Genomic DNA, 16213 nt, shown 5'->3' with positions numbered 1-16213 from the left:
CACACTGTGTTTTATTCCTGACGGGAACACTGACCTCCAGGGGTCCTTTAAGAGGTTCCAGGGGGTCCCCAGCAAAAAGATCACCAGTTTCATTTTGCCATTATTTCATTTACAAGTGGCTCAGGAGGTAGAGCGGATCATCTAGTCATCGGAAGATCCCCGGTTCCTCCTGGTAGCGTGCTGATGTGTCTTTGAGCGAGACACTTAACCCCCTAACTGCTCTGCGGGCGCCGCTATATGGCTAGATACGTCAGTTACTAGGATGGTGAAATGCAGAGAAATGTATTTTGTTGCCTCCGTACTTGTACTCTGTGCAATGACAATTACTTAAACTGAATCTAATTTACAAGACATTTAACACCATTTGAGTATTTACGAAAAATGACTAATGACTAATAATGATTTGACCCTAATTTCATCTCCCTTATTGTTTAGACAGGTCTAGGAGTTTGGACAAAGTCACATCAACAACAACAATAAAGTGTGTGATTGTGATTTCAAAATGAGGATGTTTCAATGGGATCGTCACGTGACTTACTTTGAGGGGGGACTCTCGAAGTCCTCCTCCCAGTAGCTCCTTCCTTCCTCACGATGCAGATCGATGTCTCTAGTGGAAGCGAAGGTGTGTCCCACCGCCTCACCACCGTGGAAGTACAGCGCGTTGCCCTCAGACTGACAGGCGTGCTGGCCGAGAGGGAAACAACAAAAGGTCATACTTCTGTTTTCCAACAACAAAATATAACTACGCTTTTGTCTATGTTGTTGTTCCTATAAAAACTTGTTTCCGATCTGGTTCGAAGCGCCGAACCCAGAAGCTGCTTTCTGAATATGTGACACACATGGAAATGGAGGGTCAACACTGAGGAGCTTTATGTACCTTTACGGTGGCTCCGGGGAAGAAGAGCCAGTTAGCGGTGTCCGCTGGGTCCAGGCTGTCCTCCATGAGGGGGGGTCTGTGTGCACCGTTGACCAGCAGGACATTGTCCAGGCCCCAGCAGGACTCATAGCCCTCGGGGCCCCGGGGGGCCTCCTGGGACCAGCGCAAGCGAACGCCATCCGCCCTGCAGCGCTGGGGCAGCGGCACCAGGTGAACCATGGTGCTGCTGTTGGTAGGAGCTCTGGAGGGGGAACCCAACGGTATGATGTTAAGACCAGGGTTCATGTGTGTGTGTGTGTGTGTGTGTGTGTGTGTGTGTGTGTGTGTGTGTGTGTGTGTGTGTGTGTGTGTGTGTGTGTGTGTGCGTGTGTATGTGAAATAGCAACATGTTTCACACAATGTTCTATCAGCTCCGTTAGTGTGTTGACGGAGCATCCATCGAGTTATCACCGTATTCAATCTAAAAGCAGGTATCAGTGAATTTAATACTTTTACTTTTTGTTTTTAAAGAAATCCTAATGAAACTGAAGGCAGATTTTCGGATAAATGACGAATGATGAAGTATAACAGGTAAGTTACTTTATAGAGAGAGGGCAGAGATAAGTATTAGTTTGAATAAGAACTGACAAAAATATGTCTCTAGATCAATAAAATAAGTTAAAATGTTTAATTGAGAACTTGATGCCTCATGTAATCAAATGTAAGACCTACAGACACTGCAGACACCCTGCAGACAACCTGATAATGAAAGCTGAACAAAGAGGAAGCGTGAGACGGGGGATGTACAGCAAATCAAATAGAAGACAAGAGGTAAAAAAGGAAAGAGAGCGAAGAAGAGCGAGAGAGAGAGAGAGAGCGAGAGACCTGATCTTCTCCAGGGTGATCCAGTCATCTGATCCATTTCCTCTGCTGCTGAGGCTGTACGACACAATGATGCTGGGGTCCGAGTAACTGAACCGACACGTTCCTGAGCCTGGGACACACACACACACACACACACACACACACACACACGCACAGACGCACGCACGCATGCACGCACGCACACACACACACACACACACACACACACACACACACACACACAGTCAACACAGTCCCTCTCTACTTCACGACTGCTGTATTAACACCCTATTAAGCTTTCAAGGCAAAACGCTGTCGCTGGAAGCTTAGGAGGTTGTCAGCGAGTGCACTCCAACAGCCCTCCATCCGTTCTTCCACCCCTCGCCCCCTTCCACCACTCTGGTTGGCAATCGTGCGGAAAATGCTGCCTAAACGGTGTCACGGCAGAACCAAGTGATCAGCAGCTTAACGGAGCTGAGAGGAGTCAGGAAGGTGATGGCTGACCGAAGGGTTTGTGTGTGTGTGTGTGTGTGTGTGTGTGTGTGTGTGTGTGTGTGTGTGTGTGTGTGTGCGTGTGTGTGTGTGCGTGTGTGCGTGTGTGTGTGTGTCTGTGTGTGAATTTGGTGCATTCTCGTTTGTCAAGCTTTTTCGTGAGCATGTGTGCATTGTTGGGTTGTGGTGGGATTCAGGGGGCAGCGGGGGTCAAAGGTCACTAATGGAAGAAGCAGGCTACCCCCCCCCCCCCCCCACCCCATCCCCAGTCAAGCCAGACATCCTACAGAGGCTGAGGCCTGTGGACTACCCCCCACCCCACCCCCCAACTGCGCTGGTCGCCCAGAATCTAACTTTGCATGAATTAGCCTCCACTCCACCGCACTCCCCACCTCGCTCTGCTCCACAACATGCAGCAACATTAACCTCATATTAATGACCTGCAAATGGGACCACTGTCCCACTTCCAAGGAGGGGGCCGAGCGACTGACGAAGGGAGGGCAGTTGGATGGGGTATGTACTCCAATACGGACCTCGGGGACCTCGGGATGAATGTAATGGCCATGAAAAATACAAGAACTCTAAGACATCTGCCTCGGCCATTCAGATGTCTTTCCAGATCAGCGTGGGGGGGGGAGGGGTGTGACCAAGGCACGTACGCTATTTCCGTTTATTGCCAAGCGTGCATCTCACTGGGCGAGCATATTCATTTCCTAAAGATGTGAAGAGCTGTTATGTAAAACAATGCAGGTGCGGCTCGTACTCACCCAGGGAGAACTGCAGGATGGAGGCGGTGCTGGTGTTGAGCGGCACGGTGCTCTGGGGGGGGAACAGGGAGAGGTCAGACCAGAACATGACGAGCAGCTGTCTGGAATTGAACCATTTGACCGACAGTGTGCAAAACTTAAAAAGCCAATGAAATATAATATGCGGGACAGAACGGGGGAGATCGGGCTTTCCTCGGACAGCAGCAGCAATAGAGGGCGAACATTTCCAATAAATGAAAAGAGAAAGTGTTTTATGACTATGTCTGTGTCTCCCAACGCCCCCCCCCCCCCCCCCCCCCCCCTCGCATAACGGCCACCCCCACCCTCCACTGGACACCGTCGGACAGTTTCCAATATTTTCAAATCCCAATATTCAACTTGACAGGTATATATGCTCTGACCGCACAGGGAGCCGATCGACACCGCTGCCTTTATTTGTGTCCGTGCAGTTACCACGGTAATTACGTCACTTTAAACAGGGTGTGGCTGTGAGCGCCGGTGTTTGGGAATTGGACGCTATTTTCAACGAGGCTCATTTTGCACAGAAAGGGGCCAATTTTGCACCCAATGCAGGCATAATACCTCATTTAAATACGCGCAAATCGCACCGGCGCATGGAGACCTTTTGCGGGTGCTTTGTGAATTACACGCTTGCAACAAAAAAACGAGCATTCCTTTTGTGGTCCCCTCAGTGTGAAGACGGCGAAAGTGTGGAGAACCACATTCACAACATTCACTGTGATTGGTCACGTGGTTTAATCACAAAATGAGTGGGTTTGCTGTGTATGTGACGTTTGCTTGTATGTATGTATGTGTGTGTGTGTGTGTGTGTCTCTCTGTACGAACACTATTGCGCGCACATGCGCGCGTGTGTGTGTCTGTCTGTGTATGTGTGTGTGTGTGTGTGTGTGTGTCTGTTGACGATTATGTGCGCTTGCTGCAGTTGACAGAAGCGCTGCCAGGCTGCTGCATTAAACCGTTGGAGGGCTGACAGACAGCCAATCGCTCAGAGAGGTAAATAGAACGATGAGGCACTAAACCCTCCTCCGCTGCCAACAGCCTCATCTCCAAGAGAGAAACAAACAGTTTACAATCCAGTCAATCAGTCAATCAATCACTGAGACCGAATCAGACTGCGGACAGGTAGGACAAAAAAACTGTTAACAGTTAGCATAAAAACAATACATAAAAAAAAAAAAAAAAAAAAGCGAAAACTGAACAACATATAATTCCTGGTACTGTCACAGCTCTGCAACCCGGCGCCAGGTTTAAACACAGTATTCTAGTGTATCGCTCCACACACTGCTCTATAATTAAGTGGTGCTTGTGGTTGTTGTGGTTGCACGGCGGCTGGCTCTGGTGAGCGTGCACGGCGGTTGCCGTGCGGTCGGACATTACCAGCTCTCGCTCTCCGAGGGGCTCGCAGAAAGTCACCGCTCTGCCGTGCATCAGCACCCCACAGTGCTCGCCCACTTCACAGCTGCTGCACTCCGACCTGGGGGGGGAGGGCGGGTGGGGGCACAGGAGAGGGAAGAAGAGAAAAGAGAAGAGGAGAGGAGCTGAGCAGAGTTGGAATTCTAACTAGAAAAGTGCATTCATCACTGAGAGCAACAAACGGCTGAAACAGGGTCCGGAAAGAAAAACCCTGTTAATTTCTCCAGTAGACGATGCTCCATGACGGGCTGTTTGGGTATCTCTCACATGGCACGAAAAAACTCGTAATCATTGGTGCAAGCTTTAGCGTCCAAGTGGTTCATTAGCCCATTGAAGTTGCAGTTGTTTCTGGTGATCATAAACAGTATGTTTATTTATCTGTCATTTATTGCTCATAATTTTATATTTCTCACTCTCTTATAGTCTCAGAAACCAGCGACATGACTTGTTTGGATATCCATATGACAGGTTGACAGCAGCGGAGCTGGGGGCTGGCCTGAATGATGGCGTGCCACCTACCATAAGCTGGGGTCCAGGGCTCCCTCCAGGTTGGAGTCAAAGTCATCTCGCAGCACCGCGTGGTTCCCGTGGACTTCAGCTGTGCAGAACACAACCCCACCGTTAAAAGATGATCTGCATCTCGCTGTGCACATCAGTTTCAAACAGACACCCTCTGCTGTCATGTTTCATTAGCATGCAATTAAACACACACTCACCGAGGCTGGGTCTCAATGGGGACTCCGTCGGGGCTGAAAAAAGGGCAGAGAAAAACAATACAAAAGCATTGTTTATCATTATTATGAAAATTGTAAAATTTCTGAATAAGCGACAAACGGCACATTAAAAATTGCGAGTGGAGTAAATATACAGTACACATTACCCTTGCCAACAGCATACAGCGAGAGGGGAGGTGAGACTTCTTTAAATAAGTACGGGATAAAAAAAACAAAGAAATTGTCACGCGATAGACAGAAGTCATTGCGTCAAGTGTGCAAGGGCGTCCACATAATGAGATGTGGAGCACCACAGAGGTGGTGTTCTCAGCATTCCCGTGTGTGACGGCACACCGCACAGCTCAAACAGTATGTGTTGAATGTCTTCTCTTAATGAGGCGTCGTCCAATCGCCTCTAAAGTCAAACAAACTTCCCGTGCGTCCCGGCCGGCCCGGGCTGCAGCTGGCTGTAGATAATGTCCACTGTGATGCTAATTCCTCTTAGTAATGAAGGGATGGGTGGCCGTAATTAACGGTCCACTGCAAATTAACCAAGGGGCCCGTGCACCGTAATCTGTGGCGGCTGCCAAACCAACACGCTCCACCATCAATCTCCCCCAGCGGACACACACCGCTGGGACGCAGGACACGGAGGTCAGCGGGGGAAATGAGCATTAAAGACATAATGAATCAAGCCTCGGGAACGCTTATTAACATCAGTGTGTTAATAAGACTATAGTAAGTCAAACTAAGTTACTGCTACGACTAAGTGTTAATAATAGCATTTAGCAGCAGTTAACTCACTTAAATATGCATTTATTAACAGTGAACTATGCTTTTATTATGTGTTAATAAGACTATATATGTGTTAATTATAGCATTTATTAGAAGTTAACTATGCTTTTTGCAGCTCCCCCATCTGGAACGAGCGCTACACGTGGTCAAGGTTGATAAAATGTGAATAAAAGATGACAATATAATATTTTAGTTGTTTAGTTAGTTTAATATAATATTTTGAAGCGCAAAAACACACTTGCACTCGCACTTGACAGCTCTTTTTTTGAAATGTTTTATTTAATTTTTTTTTAGTTTTCATCCCTTTCGCGTAAATGGCAGCCACACGCTGCCGCAAAAACAATGTTCAACAAAATATGGCCTCAAACAGGCTTTTGAAAAAGATAGCACATTACGCATTTACACCACTGCTCTACACTTGCCTGTTTAAAAAATGATCAGTGTTAAATAAATATAAAACTTAAAATAATTGTCGGACATTGATTTTGATTTAATGTGTTTAATGAAAAGGTAAGCTTGTAAGGAAACCCTTGGTGGGGCTGCGCCGGTGCTATGCAAAATCCTGACAGGGGGAGGTTTGAAAATAATGGAAATTGTCCGGTGGGGTGTGGGGTGCGGGTCTCCCCAGGTTTAACTTGGGGAGTAATTTCAGGTTTATGCGCTGTGACTATAAAACATTTAAATAGAATGAGAAAAACGCACTCTTCCCACACAGTTCATTTATTGCATAAATAAAATGTGTATATATTAACATTTTTAAATAAGAAATTCTAGTTCTCACTGAATCTTAATAAAACAATGTAGAAATAATGACAGTTTGATTTAATATATTTTGCTGTACCAAGGTCCGGGAAAGGCCGCAGCCTGCGGAGCTGTCCGTGGTTTCGATGCCATCTGTGGTTCAGTGCCAATTCCGACCACTTTATCACGATTACCTATAACTCTCAGTTATTTCAGTTATGTTCCGCTACCTACAGATGCCATGACAGTGATAATAATAATAATAATGTCTAAATATAATTTACAGATCACTGGAAAGACTGGACGTGGCACCCCTTATCAATGTGCTTCGGTTGCACCAGCTCTTGAGATGGTAATAATTCCCTCTAAGCGCGTGGCTGTTCGAGCCGGTGTTTGTGCATTGGACGTTCTTTGCAACGAGGCTCATTTGCATAGAAAGGGGCAAATTTTGCAACAAATGTACAAATAATACCTCGTTCGTTCCTAAAAATACGCTATTTGTGTGGCGGCGCAGTGAGGGGCGCTTTTCGCCGTGTGCGGGGTGCTTTGCAAACCAGACGCTCTGACCGTTGCTTTTTGGTTTAGCGACCGCTAAATCCGCACATTCGCTTTGTGAATTTGCTTTGAAAAGTCATCACATAATATTTATAGCATCATGCATTTATGTAGCTCTAATTTAGTTAGTTTTTTTATTGGACTGGAACAGTATGAATAAATATTATGGAAAATATATACTTTATTATACACTTATTAGCAGTTAACTATTCTTTTGGTCAAATCAGATGCTCTTTTTAGGGAATCCATACAATATTTGGCAAGAGACTGCAGAAGAAAATAGCTCTGATATATTATCTGTAATGAAATCTGTAATGTGATGAAACTCTTACCCACCCATTATGAGGACCTTCATATAAAGCGTTACCCAAGCCTTTAATAAAGCCAAGTCCTCCTTTCCAATAGACTTCGGTCTGACTCAGAACATTTCGTAAAATACGGCCGGCACAAAAAATCCTCAGCAATATTTTGTCCTCTCTTGGCGGCTCGCCACGCGCTGCGTGACCTTTGAGGGCGACAGGGAGCGAAACAAGATCGAGGAGGCGGCGGATGGTGAGCATTAAGACTTAATAACTCAAGCTAAGACGCTCCGAGAGATCATTTTTTGAGAAATGACTATTGGTTTGAACGACGTGCCCGAAGTTACGCAATACCTCCCACAGCTCTCGAACATCCGGGGCCTTTCCCCTTCTGGCCCAGCGATCGGGAATATTCTCATAATCTCAATCTCAGTTTGGCGTTTAAAACGCATGCTGATATGCTGACGCCCCACACCAATTTAGAGCCGCATACACGGCTTGACTTCTGAACCGATACTCTTAAGTGCGACACGTGAGCCGCGATAGGCTCGCCCCCCCGCCCATTTTGATCCTCTCCACGCAGCCTTGGTCGGGGGGTATTAGGTGGAGTGTATTCCACACTGAAGTGAAGGATAATCTCTCATTGTATCCTCCAATCGGGATCAAAACCTCCCCACCTGATAAGCCACACCGGGGATAAAACACGGGCCGCCTCGTTCCAAAGTTTAACTCTCGGGTACTTAGGGCTCGCCGTAGATCCGCGACCGTACTTCTAGAGTTTTCCACTTCGAAGCGCTTGCATTTCGGGACGAGTCATCCTGAAATTTTCCAACACAAACATTAGTACCTGGATGAAGAGTGGAGGGATTAGTGCAGAGGCTTCTTAATTCAGTAATGGCCGTCCGAAGGCCTCTCCTTTAAGTTCCATCTTGGCTTTCGTTAGCTGCCCCGGTTTCGTTCCGTTAACGTCAAGTTCCTTTTTGGGAATGGATTTAAGTCAAAATGTGGGGGGAGGGGGGTTGTACTTAGTTTTATACTCATTGTACAATGTGGAGAGTCGGGGTTCTGGTTGACAGAGTTTCTACGGAGTCCTGATAGTTCAGCCTTTTGGCTGGAGCTCAGGCTTGATGGTGAAGCCCATTAAAAGTAGATCAAAGAGCTTTTCTTGCCTGGCACTGTCTGTCTCTCTCTGTCTCTCTCTGTCTCTCTCTCTCTCTCTCTCTCTCTCTCTCTCTGTTTTCCCTTTCTCAAATGTCTAATCCTCCAAATGCCAGCTGATTCAAAACATGTTTATGGGAACCTTTCATCCTAAACACTAGCTTAGAAACGCGCATCTGTTTCTGCATATGTGTCTGTTTGCATGCAGCTGTGTGTTGGTTTGCAGGTGTGTTGAAGTGTCTGTGTGTGTTTGTGTGCTGGGTGGAAAATGCATTTTTATCAATTTACATATCCCCCCCGTGCCACACGAATAACGCACACTGACACTGAAACTCTCGGTCCAATCAGGACGCCCGGTAATCCAACCCACTCAAACTGACATGATAACAAATGCCTGGTTGAATATTCTCCTCTTGCGGTCTCTTTTTCAAAACACTCTAAATCTCTCCCAGTTCCTCAGCTGGGGCCATTTGCCGAGAGAACACGCCCCCCCAAAAAGCACTTTTTGGGGTACTGGATAATCCCTCCAAGCCTCCGAAAGGGTCTCATTTACAGTTTTCCTTCTTCATGCTCCATCACTCTCTCCGTCTGTCTTCCCCGTTATTCTGCCGCAATTCACCCCCACCCCTGCCCCAAACCCCACCCCGACCCACCCCGCCCCCCCCTGACCCACCCCCACCGCACCCGCCTCTATTCTCCACCCGCTCTGTTCCCAGATGTCGAACCCTTCTGGCACAGGGAGCAGACAGTAGCGCTCATTTTACTTGGACTAATCTCCACTCACTTTCTTAAAGACTTCAATTACCGCCTCAAATATTAGTGGCTCATCTCCGCTAATGCCTGTATCTCCCCGGCCAGGGCTTACGCACACGCACACACTCCCGCATACACACACGCACACGCACACACACACACACACACGCACACACACGCACACACACACACACACACACGCACACACACACACGCACACACACACACACAGACTGACTCAGGGAGCATTCATTGCATTCACCATCAGCCCTCTGTTTTTATGCACATATGCTGACACACCTACAAGAGCAAGTCACTCAAAATAAAGGATGCAGATACAACCCGACTGAAATCAGATGATGATGTTGATGAGCAGGTCCTGATCCATGCGTTGTGTGTGTGCGTGTGTGTGTGTGTGTGTGCGTGTTTTACGACCGGTCTCCGAATAAACAATTTTTTGGTTTAGAAGTGCACAAGAAACATGGGTCCTCACTTGCCAAGTGTATTTACTTGGACCTCACTTGACACCAGTACAAGAATGTGTGTGTGTGTGTGTGTGTGTGTGTGTGTGTGTGTGTGTGTGTGTGTGTGTGTGTGTGTGTGTGTGTGTGTGTGTGTGTGTGTGTGTGTGTGTGTGTGTGTGTGTCTGTGTCTGTGTGTGTCTGTGTGTGTCGTTGGCGCCAGTAAGATTTGTTTTAACTGAACACATAACTTGTCTCACATAACCATACGCTCGCAATACTTTACACATCCATGATGCCACGTCGGCCAAATTATGAATAAACTCCTAAACTACAAAAATCATGTTTCATGTGCCTTTCATAAATATATAGAGCTAATTATATTTGTAAAACATGGGAGGGGACATATGTTGACATTCATTCAACAAACTGCGGACTATTAACCGGGAAACCAACAGTGTGCGTGTGTGCGCGTGTGTGTGTGTGCGTGCGTGTGTGTGTGTGTGTGCGTGCGTGCGCGCTAGGGTGCTAAATGAGTGTACACTTCTTTCATCTAGGGACAGAGTGTGCTCTTTCAGTGTCATCTTAAGTTTTCTCTCGCTTGTCACTCCAACTTGCAGACCTAATCTTCTCTCCCTCTGTCGCTTCCTTCCAGTGTCCCTTGAACTGCGCACTTGTCTAATCTGTTTCTCTGTCTCTCTCTCTCTCTCTCTCTCTCTCTCTCTCGCTCCCTCTCCCTATCTGCGTCTGACTCACATCCTCGACAATGTGCGCCGTGTGTTTGAAGCTGCGCTGCTTCTGCCTAATTGGCTGCGGTAGCAATTACTGACTCACCAGGACACGGGATGCTGTTGTTTTCTCTTCTGCAATTACAACAAAAAAAAAAAAGATGTCTCCCCGTGGTCAGATTGCCACCACTTCCCTGCATTCACCGGAGAACAGGCCCTTTGTGTGACTCCCAAATGGAGTCATTACAATAATCACAGTTGAGCAAAAAGGAGAGTGCCTTCGAGGTAATAGTGTATTTCCTGGTAGCTGGATGTATACCTTCTCTGAGTGTATATACTGTGGGTTGTGTGTCTGAATAGAGCGAGAGAAGACTGAAAGTCTGTTCTTCTGCCGCAGTGGAGAATTATAAAGTCTGGCCAAGCGTCTGAAAACATGCAGGCTGGCTAAGCCAATTTAGCATACAATGGTTGGCTGTTTGACTCAGGGTTCATCTTGTTGGCAGATATCTTCTGGCTGACAATCTTTCAGAGATAGGGGCCACGCCAAGACGGGCTTCTCTTTTTTCTCCTCCATCGTCAAAACCCCTTCCCTCGCTGGCCGATGGGGTTCACTGTGGGGAATTTTTAGGGCTGTCAAATTTAACATGTTAAAGCATGCGATTAATTATAAAAGTATAGAGAGTTATTTTTTTTAATCGCCTTGATCTCACTAAGCACCCCTGATGCTTCTTGCAGCTTCTTGGCTACGTCTAGTCATATCTACTGTACACTCAAATTACTCGAGCAGATTCAGCTCCATCACCAACAGAATTAGAGCCAAAGCAATCAACTGAGCCAACTGCGGCACATATTTGCACATACACTATGTTGCACAAAGTCAGGGCTGATTTATGGAGGATTTTGATTGGATGATAGTTTGGGCTGAAATACATAATTTGGGTTAATGTGATTTTTTTTGTCGTTGAGGTAAAAGCTGCATGTCGCATGAAGTTAAATAGATAAGAAAGGTAAAGTACTAAACTACTAAATGCTTGCTTTCAGTTTAAAACTTAGCCAGACTATATTTAAGGCAGAGGCCATGCAAGACTACAGCCTAACCCTAACTTTTGTCAGATTGATTATAGTTGGATATCCTGTGAATGCATTTGGGTCGGTAGGTAGAGCAAGTTGTCCGGTAATCGGAGCATCACTGGGGATGGTGTGGCGTGGTGTTGGGGGTGGGAGAGAGGAGGCCACCTCCACCCCCCTCTGTCGCACTGTGATCAGGCATGCCTCGGGGAGCGGTGGCCTCTCTGAGTTATACGTCCTTTTAATAATCCATCTGGGCTGAGGTAGACTCGCCCCGGACCATAAAGACCTGATTTATCCCCTCGCTGGAAATAAAATAACCTGGCAACGCTGGGCAAAGCGCGCGGCTGCTGACCCTCCTATCAGCAGATCGGCCTGATGGATGCCTGCTGCACCCTCTTACCCTCCACCTGCTGACCAACATCTTCCCCCTACCCCAGCAAAATATATTTTATCACCTATGTCTGCTTATTGACAGTCGGCAAAGGAGAAGTATTTCTGTTTCATCAGAATCAGAATTGATCATCATAATAATTTCAATTTTGCCAATTATATTTTCACATACAAGGAGAGTGACTTGGTAATGGTTGGTGCATAAAAGACAAAACGCAACACTATATAAGCAAAATATGAAGTAAACATTGAACAACAAGAATTGAACAAACTATTAATTAACAAATATTTACACATTAAGGTAGTAGGAACTATAAATGATGTAGGCTGTGAAAGGCTAAGAGGCAATGAGAGAGCTAGAGGCTATGAAATGGGTATGAGGCATGTACACTCTAATTAGAATAAATGGAAATATAGATTTACATGTGTGTATGTATTGTATTTACTGTACATTGGTATTGCATATATGAATTTTACACAGGAGGTAAGAGTTGTTGGTGGTGCAGGAACATCAGTGCATTGTGTGTGTGTGTGTGTGTGTGTGTGTGTGTGTGTGTGTGTGTGTGTGTGTGTGTGTGTGTGTGTGTGTGTGTGTGTGTGTGTGTGTGTGTGTGTGATTCGATGAGGTGGGGGGTGTAAGTCCCAGAGACAGTGAGAGGCAGGGGGCTTGTTTGTGAGCCCCATTGTTATTGGGAAGAAACTGATCAGGTGGCACGGGGTTTTGGTCTTGATAGACCGGAACCATTTGCCAGATGGAAGTCTTTGGAGGAGGTGGTGACTTGAGTTGCTTTCACACATGCACTGCAACCCAAAGATGTTGCGTGAACATGTATGTGTGAACACAAATGTCCGAATCATTTGGACCGGACTTTACTCAGCCAGCACCCTAATTCAAAGTCCGATTGAGCGGTATGTGGGAATAAAGTAGGTAATGGTCCAGAGTATTCACAGCAAGCAAGTGGGTGTGTCGCATGTTGATGACGGCTCTATCATGAGCCGGTTATTATCCTTCATATGGATTTTCGTACACGGAGCGTAGCTGCTCCAAAAAAGACAAGTCGGTAACATCGTCCACCATCCTGGGTGTGCTAAAACACTGCAGCGTCATTGCGTCACGTCCGGCCTCCTGCATGATCTGCCTAGGCTCCCCCCTGCGTCTAAACCAACTGGAGTATTTCCAGGTAGTGTCAACGTGTCTGACACGCACAATCTCCGGATGTGTGCTGCATGTGTGAAAGGGTAACTCTGATTATCCGGATATTGTCCAGAGTTCATGTGTGAAAGCAGCTTTGGATGGGAAGGGTCAGCGATGATCTTTCCTGCTCTCTTCCTAGTCTTGGAGTGGTACAGGTCCAGGAGCGACGGCAGGGCCCAGCTGGGGACCTTCTCGGCTGACAGAATGATCCACTCGGTCTGCCTTTGTCCTTGGCAGTGGAGTCAGCGAACCAGACGGTGAGAGATAAGCTGAGGAATGCGCCGCCTGCCTTGCTGTTTTTGTATTTATAGTTATTTAAAATCATAGTTATTCTTGCTCTGTCATGATTTAAGGATCCTCCAGAAAACACACACAAGTCTGTCCAAACAAGTGAGCAGTGTGCAGTTTGCTGCCGCAAACCCTCCCATTGTGCAACGGCCTCATTCAGGGGCAGACGTCGTCCATGTTTTTTAAGTGCATAAATAAGGCTGAAATGTGGAGATTTCCTCTGCTGGTTTGGGGGGTAAACTGGGTGTAGATCAAAGCCAAACTGAAAGGAAGTTGGAGCAAACAGGGAGGAACGGAGAGATGGAGAGAAAGAGTGCTGGCACAGCAAAACACAGCTCAGAGACCGCGGGGGAGTATCTGGGGCCAGGCAAGCCCCCCGACACACACACACACACACACACACACACACACACACACACACACACACACACACACATACAGGTGTTGTTTATGTTGTTTAGTTGGGATTATGTCGATTGTGTAAAATAAAAACTATAAAACTACAAAATGTTTGAATCGTGAGATTAATTTTGGAGATGCGTATAAAACATTTTAAAAGTGCAAAACAAAATTAAAGCCTTTGGACTATGAGGACACTGAACGTGTCCTGACGGTCCCAATGTCCTGTTAGTGCTGGCAGTGTATTCAGTTGTGTTGTCCTTTTTAACCATAATATAGACGCACACACACTGGCACATGCACACGCACACGCACACACACACACACACACACACACACACACACACACACACACACACACACACACACAATACAGTAAATCAGAAGTTTGTTCAGATTCAGTTTCTTTCTCTCCTCTCTTCTCGTCTCCTCTTTGAGCCTCTTATCATTTTCCTTCATCCCTCCATCTCCTATTTACATTACAAATTACTTAAATTTTCCTTTCCCTGTTCCTCCGGCCGTTTCTTGCAGCTTAAATTCAGACTGTGGGTCTCTGCCCTTTTTTACTGGGTCCCTGGTTAATCTGCTTCAGCCTGGCTGATCACATGTGATTTTCACTCTTGTTAAAGTAGCCTTTCTCTTTGCCCTCCCTCCCTCCCTCCCTCCCTCCCTCCCTCCCTCCCTCCATCCCTCCCTTCCTCCCGCTCTCCAAGGATCATAACTGTACTTTAGATAGCTTTCATTACTCCAACTCCTCAAAGCCAGAGTCTTAAGAGCATGGACTTCTGAAGTGCCCCCTATCTTCTCTTGCACTTTGAATGCTTAATGCCCAGATTTGAGGCAAGACTTTGCTCGCGGCGGCGTGCATTCTGCGTGCCACCGCGCTGCTGAACCATGCTCAACGGGTAGCCCCGCCGCCCCGGGCTCACCTCCTGTTAAGTTGGACTTTGTGGAGGGAACTCGGGCTGTGAACACAGAACTCCTTGGTTTGGGATCTTACATTAGAGCCTCTTTGAAGAAAAACCCTTTAAACACCGCCCTGTTGAGTGATACTCTCAGATTCTGCAGAAAGGTTTACTCTGACCTCATAGTATTTTTCAAATTTTGTTTTTTTATGTCAAGGTTTGTAACACGCACCTCATTATAATCGTGTGCCAATATTTCTCTCTTTTGATATTCTCTCTCTGGCTTGTTTTGTTTTTTTTCCCTCCTGGGTTCTTTAAAGGGGATCCTTCAAAGGTCCCAGGTGTGGCTTTGGACGGGCGCTCTGGAAGGAAGTCGCTGCGGTTGAATTGGATCAGTGGAACAGAACTAAGTGATGCTGGTTTCTGCTTGACCACACTCCTGAGCCCTGGCGATTCACCGGAGACCACAAACCCACACATACGCAGGGGTCTCCACCTCCGTCTGCCCCCCCCCCCCCACTCCCCCCCCCCCCTCTCTCTCGCTCTCCATCTCTCTGCCACACCCTGGTTTTCTCTTTCCCTTCTCTCCCGCTGCCCACGGCACCTTCATCTCTTTGATTTGTAAGTCAGATTCCCTAAAAGAGAGAAGAATGGCAGTGAAACTAGCCTCTGACAAGGTTAGCCCCCCGCTCTCTCTCTCGCTCCCGCTCTCTCTTTTTTTAATGCTGTTTGATCCTTCCTCTACCCTCCAACCCCAAGGCTGCCCTACCTGCAATTTACAACCTTCAACTTTCTTATTAATAACCCCACTTCCATCTGCAATCCCACCATCTTTCTTGCGCTCCTTCACCAGGCCATGCCAGGAACTCTGACTCCTGACACTGAGGATTTACAGCGCCTCCTCCCTCCATCTCTCTCCATCATCTGCCCTGACGTCTGCCCTCCCTCAACCTCCGTACACTCTTTGTACGCCGCACTTTCTCTTTCTCTGCAGATTCTCCGATTCTCGCTTTGGTCCTCACTTCAGCTTGAAAGCGAAGGCGCAGGTTGATGGAAAACGAGTTGAATCGAATGAAGTGCAAGATGACGAGATGAAGTCATTTGTTTGTTCGGAGTGGATAAGAACTGCTCCCTAGTGGCCTCTTGCTCACATCCTGGCAGTGTATCCCAAACGTTCCACGTCCTGGGTGCTTTCTCTTTTGGTCTAGGGCTGCTCAATTTGCTTGCTCCTCCACTGGAGAATGAGTTAGCGAGCTGCTAAGACACTCATTATGATCTGGCGTTATCAGATTATGTTAGATTTCTGAAAAGAGTAACAGGAAATACATTTTTGGATTTGTTGAATCATT

At 46.9% G+C, this 16213-nt stretch overlaps 1 protein-coding gene across 1 annotated transcript in view; it reads right to left on the bottom strand.

Annotated features, from left to right (window-relative positions):
- The window catches only part of reln (reelin), a gene marked incomplete at its 5' end in the record, with an annotated part of 118522 nt that overhangs the window by 40129 nt on the left and 62180 nt on the right, over window positions 1–16213 (bottom strand). The window contains 7 exons of the mRNA XM_080001851.1: window positions 539–684; window positions 878–1118; window positions 1742–1850; window positions 2980–3031; window positions 4378–4474; window positions 4933–5011; window positions 5130–5162. Coding sequence (XP_079857977.1) covers window positions 539–684; window positions 878–1118; window positions 1742–1850; window positions 2980–3031; window positions 4378–4474; window positions 4933–5011; window positions 5130–5162 — 757 coding nt within the window. The remainder of the gene's footprint in view (window positions 1–538; window positions 685–877; window positions 1119–1741; window positions 1851–2979; window positions 3032–4377; window positions 4475–4932; window positions 5012–5129; window positions 5163–16213) is intronic.

Source organism: Zeus faber (genome assembly GCF_960531495.2).
Source record: "Zeus faber genome assembly, chromosome: 6".
Lineage (NCBI taxonomy): Eukaryota > Metazoa > Chordata > Actinopteri > Zeiformes > Zeidae > Zeus > Zeus faber.
This window is presented reverse-complemented; position numbering and strand designations above follow the sequence as displayed.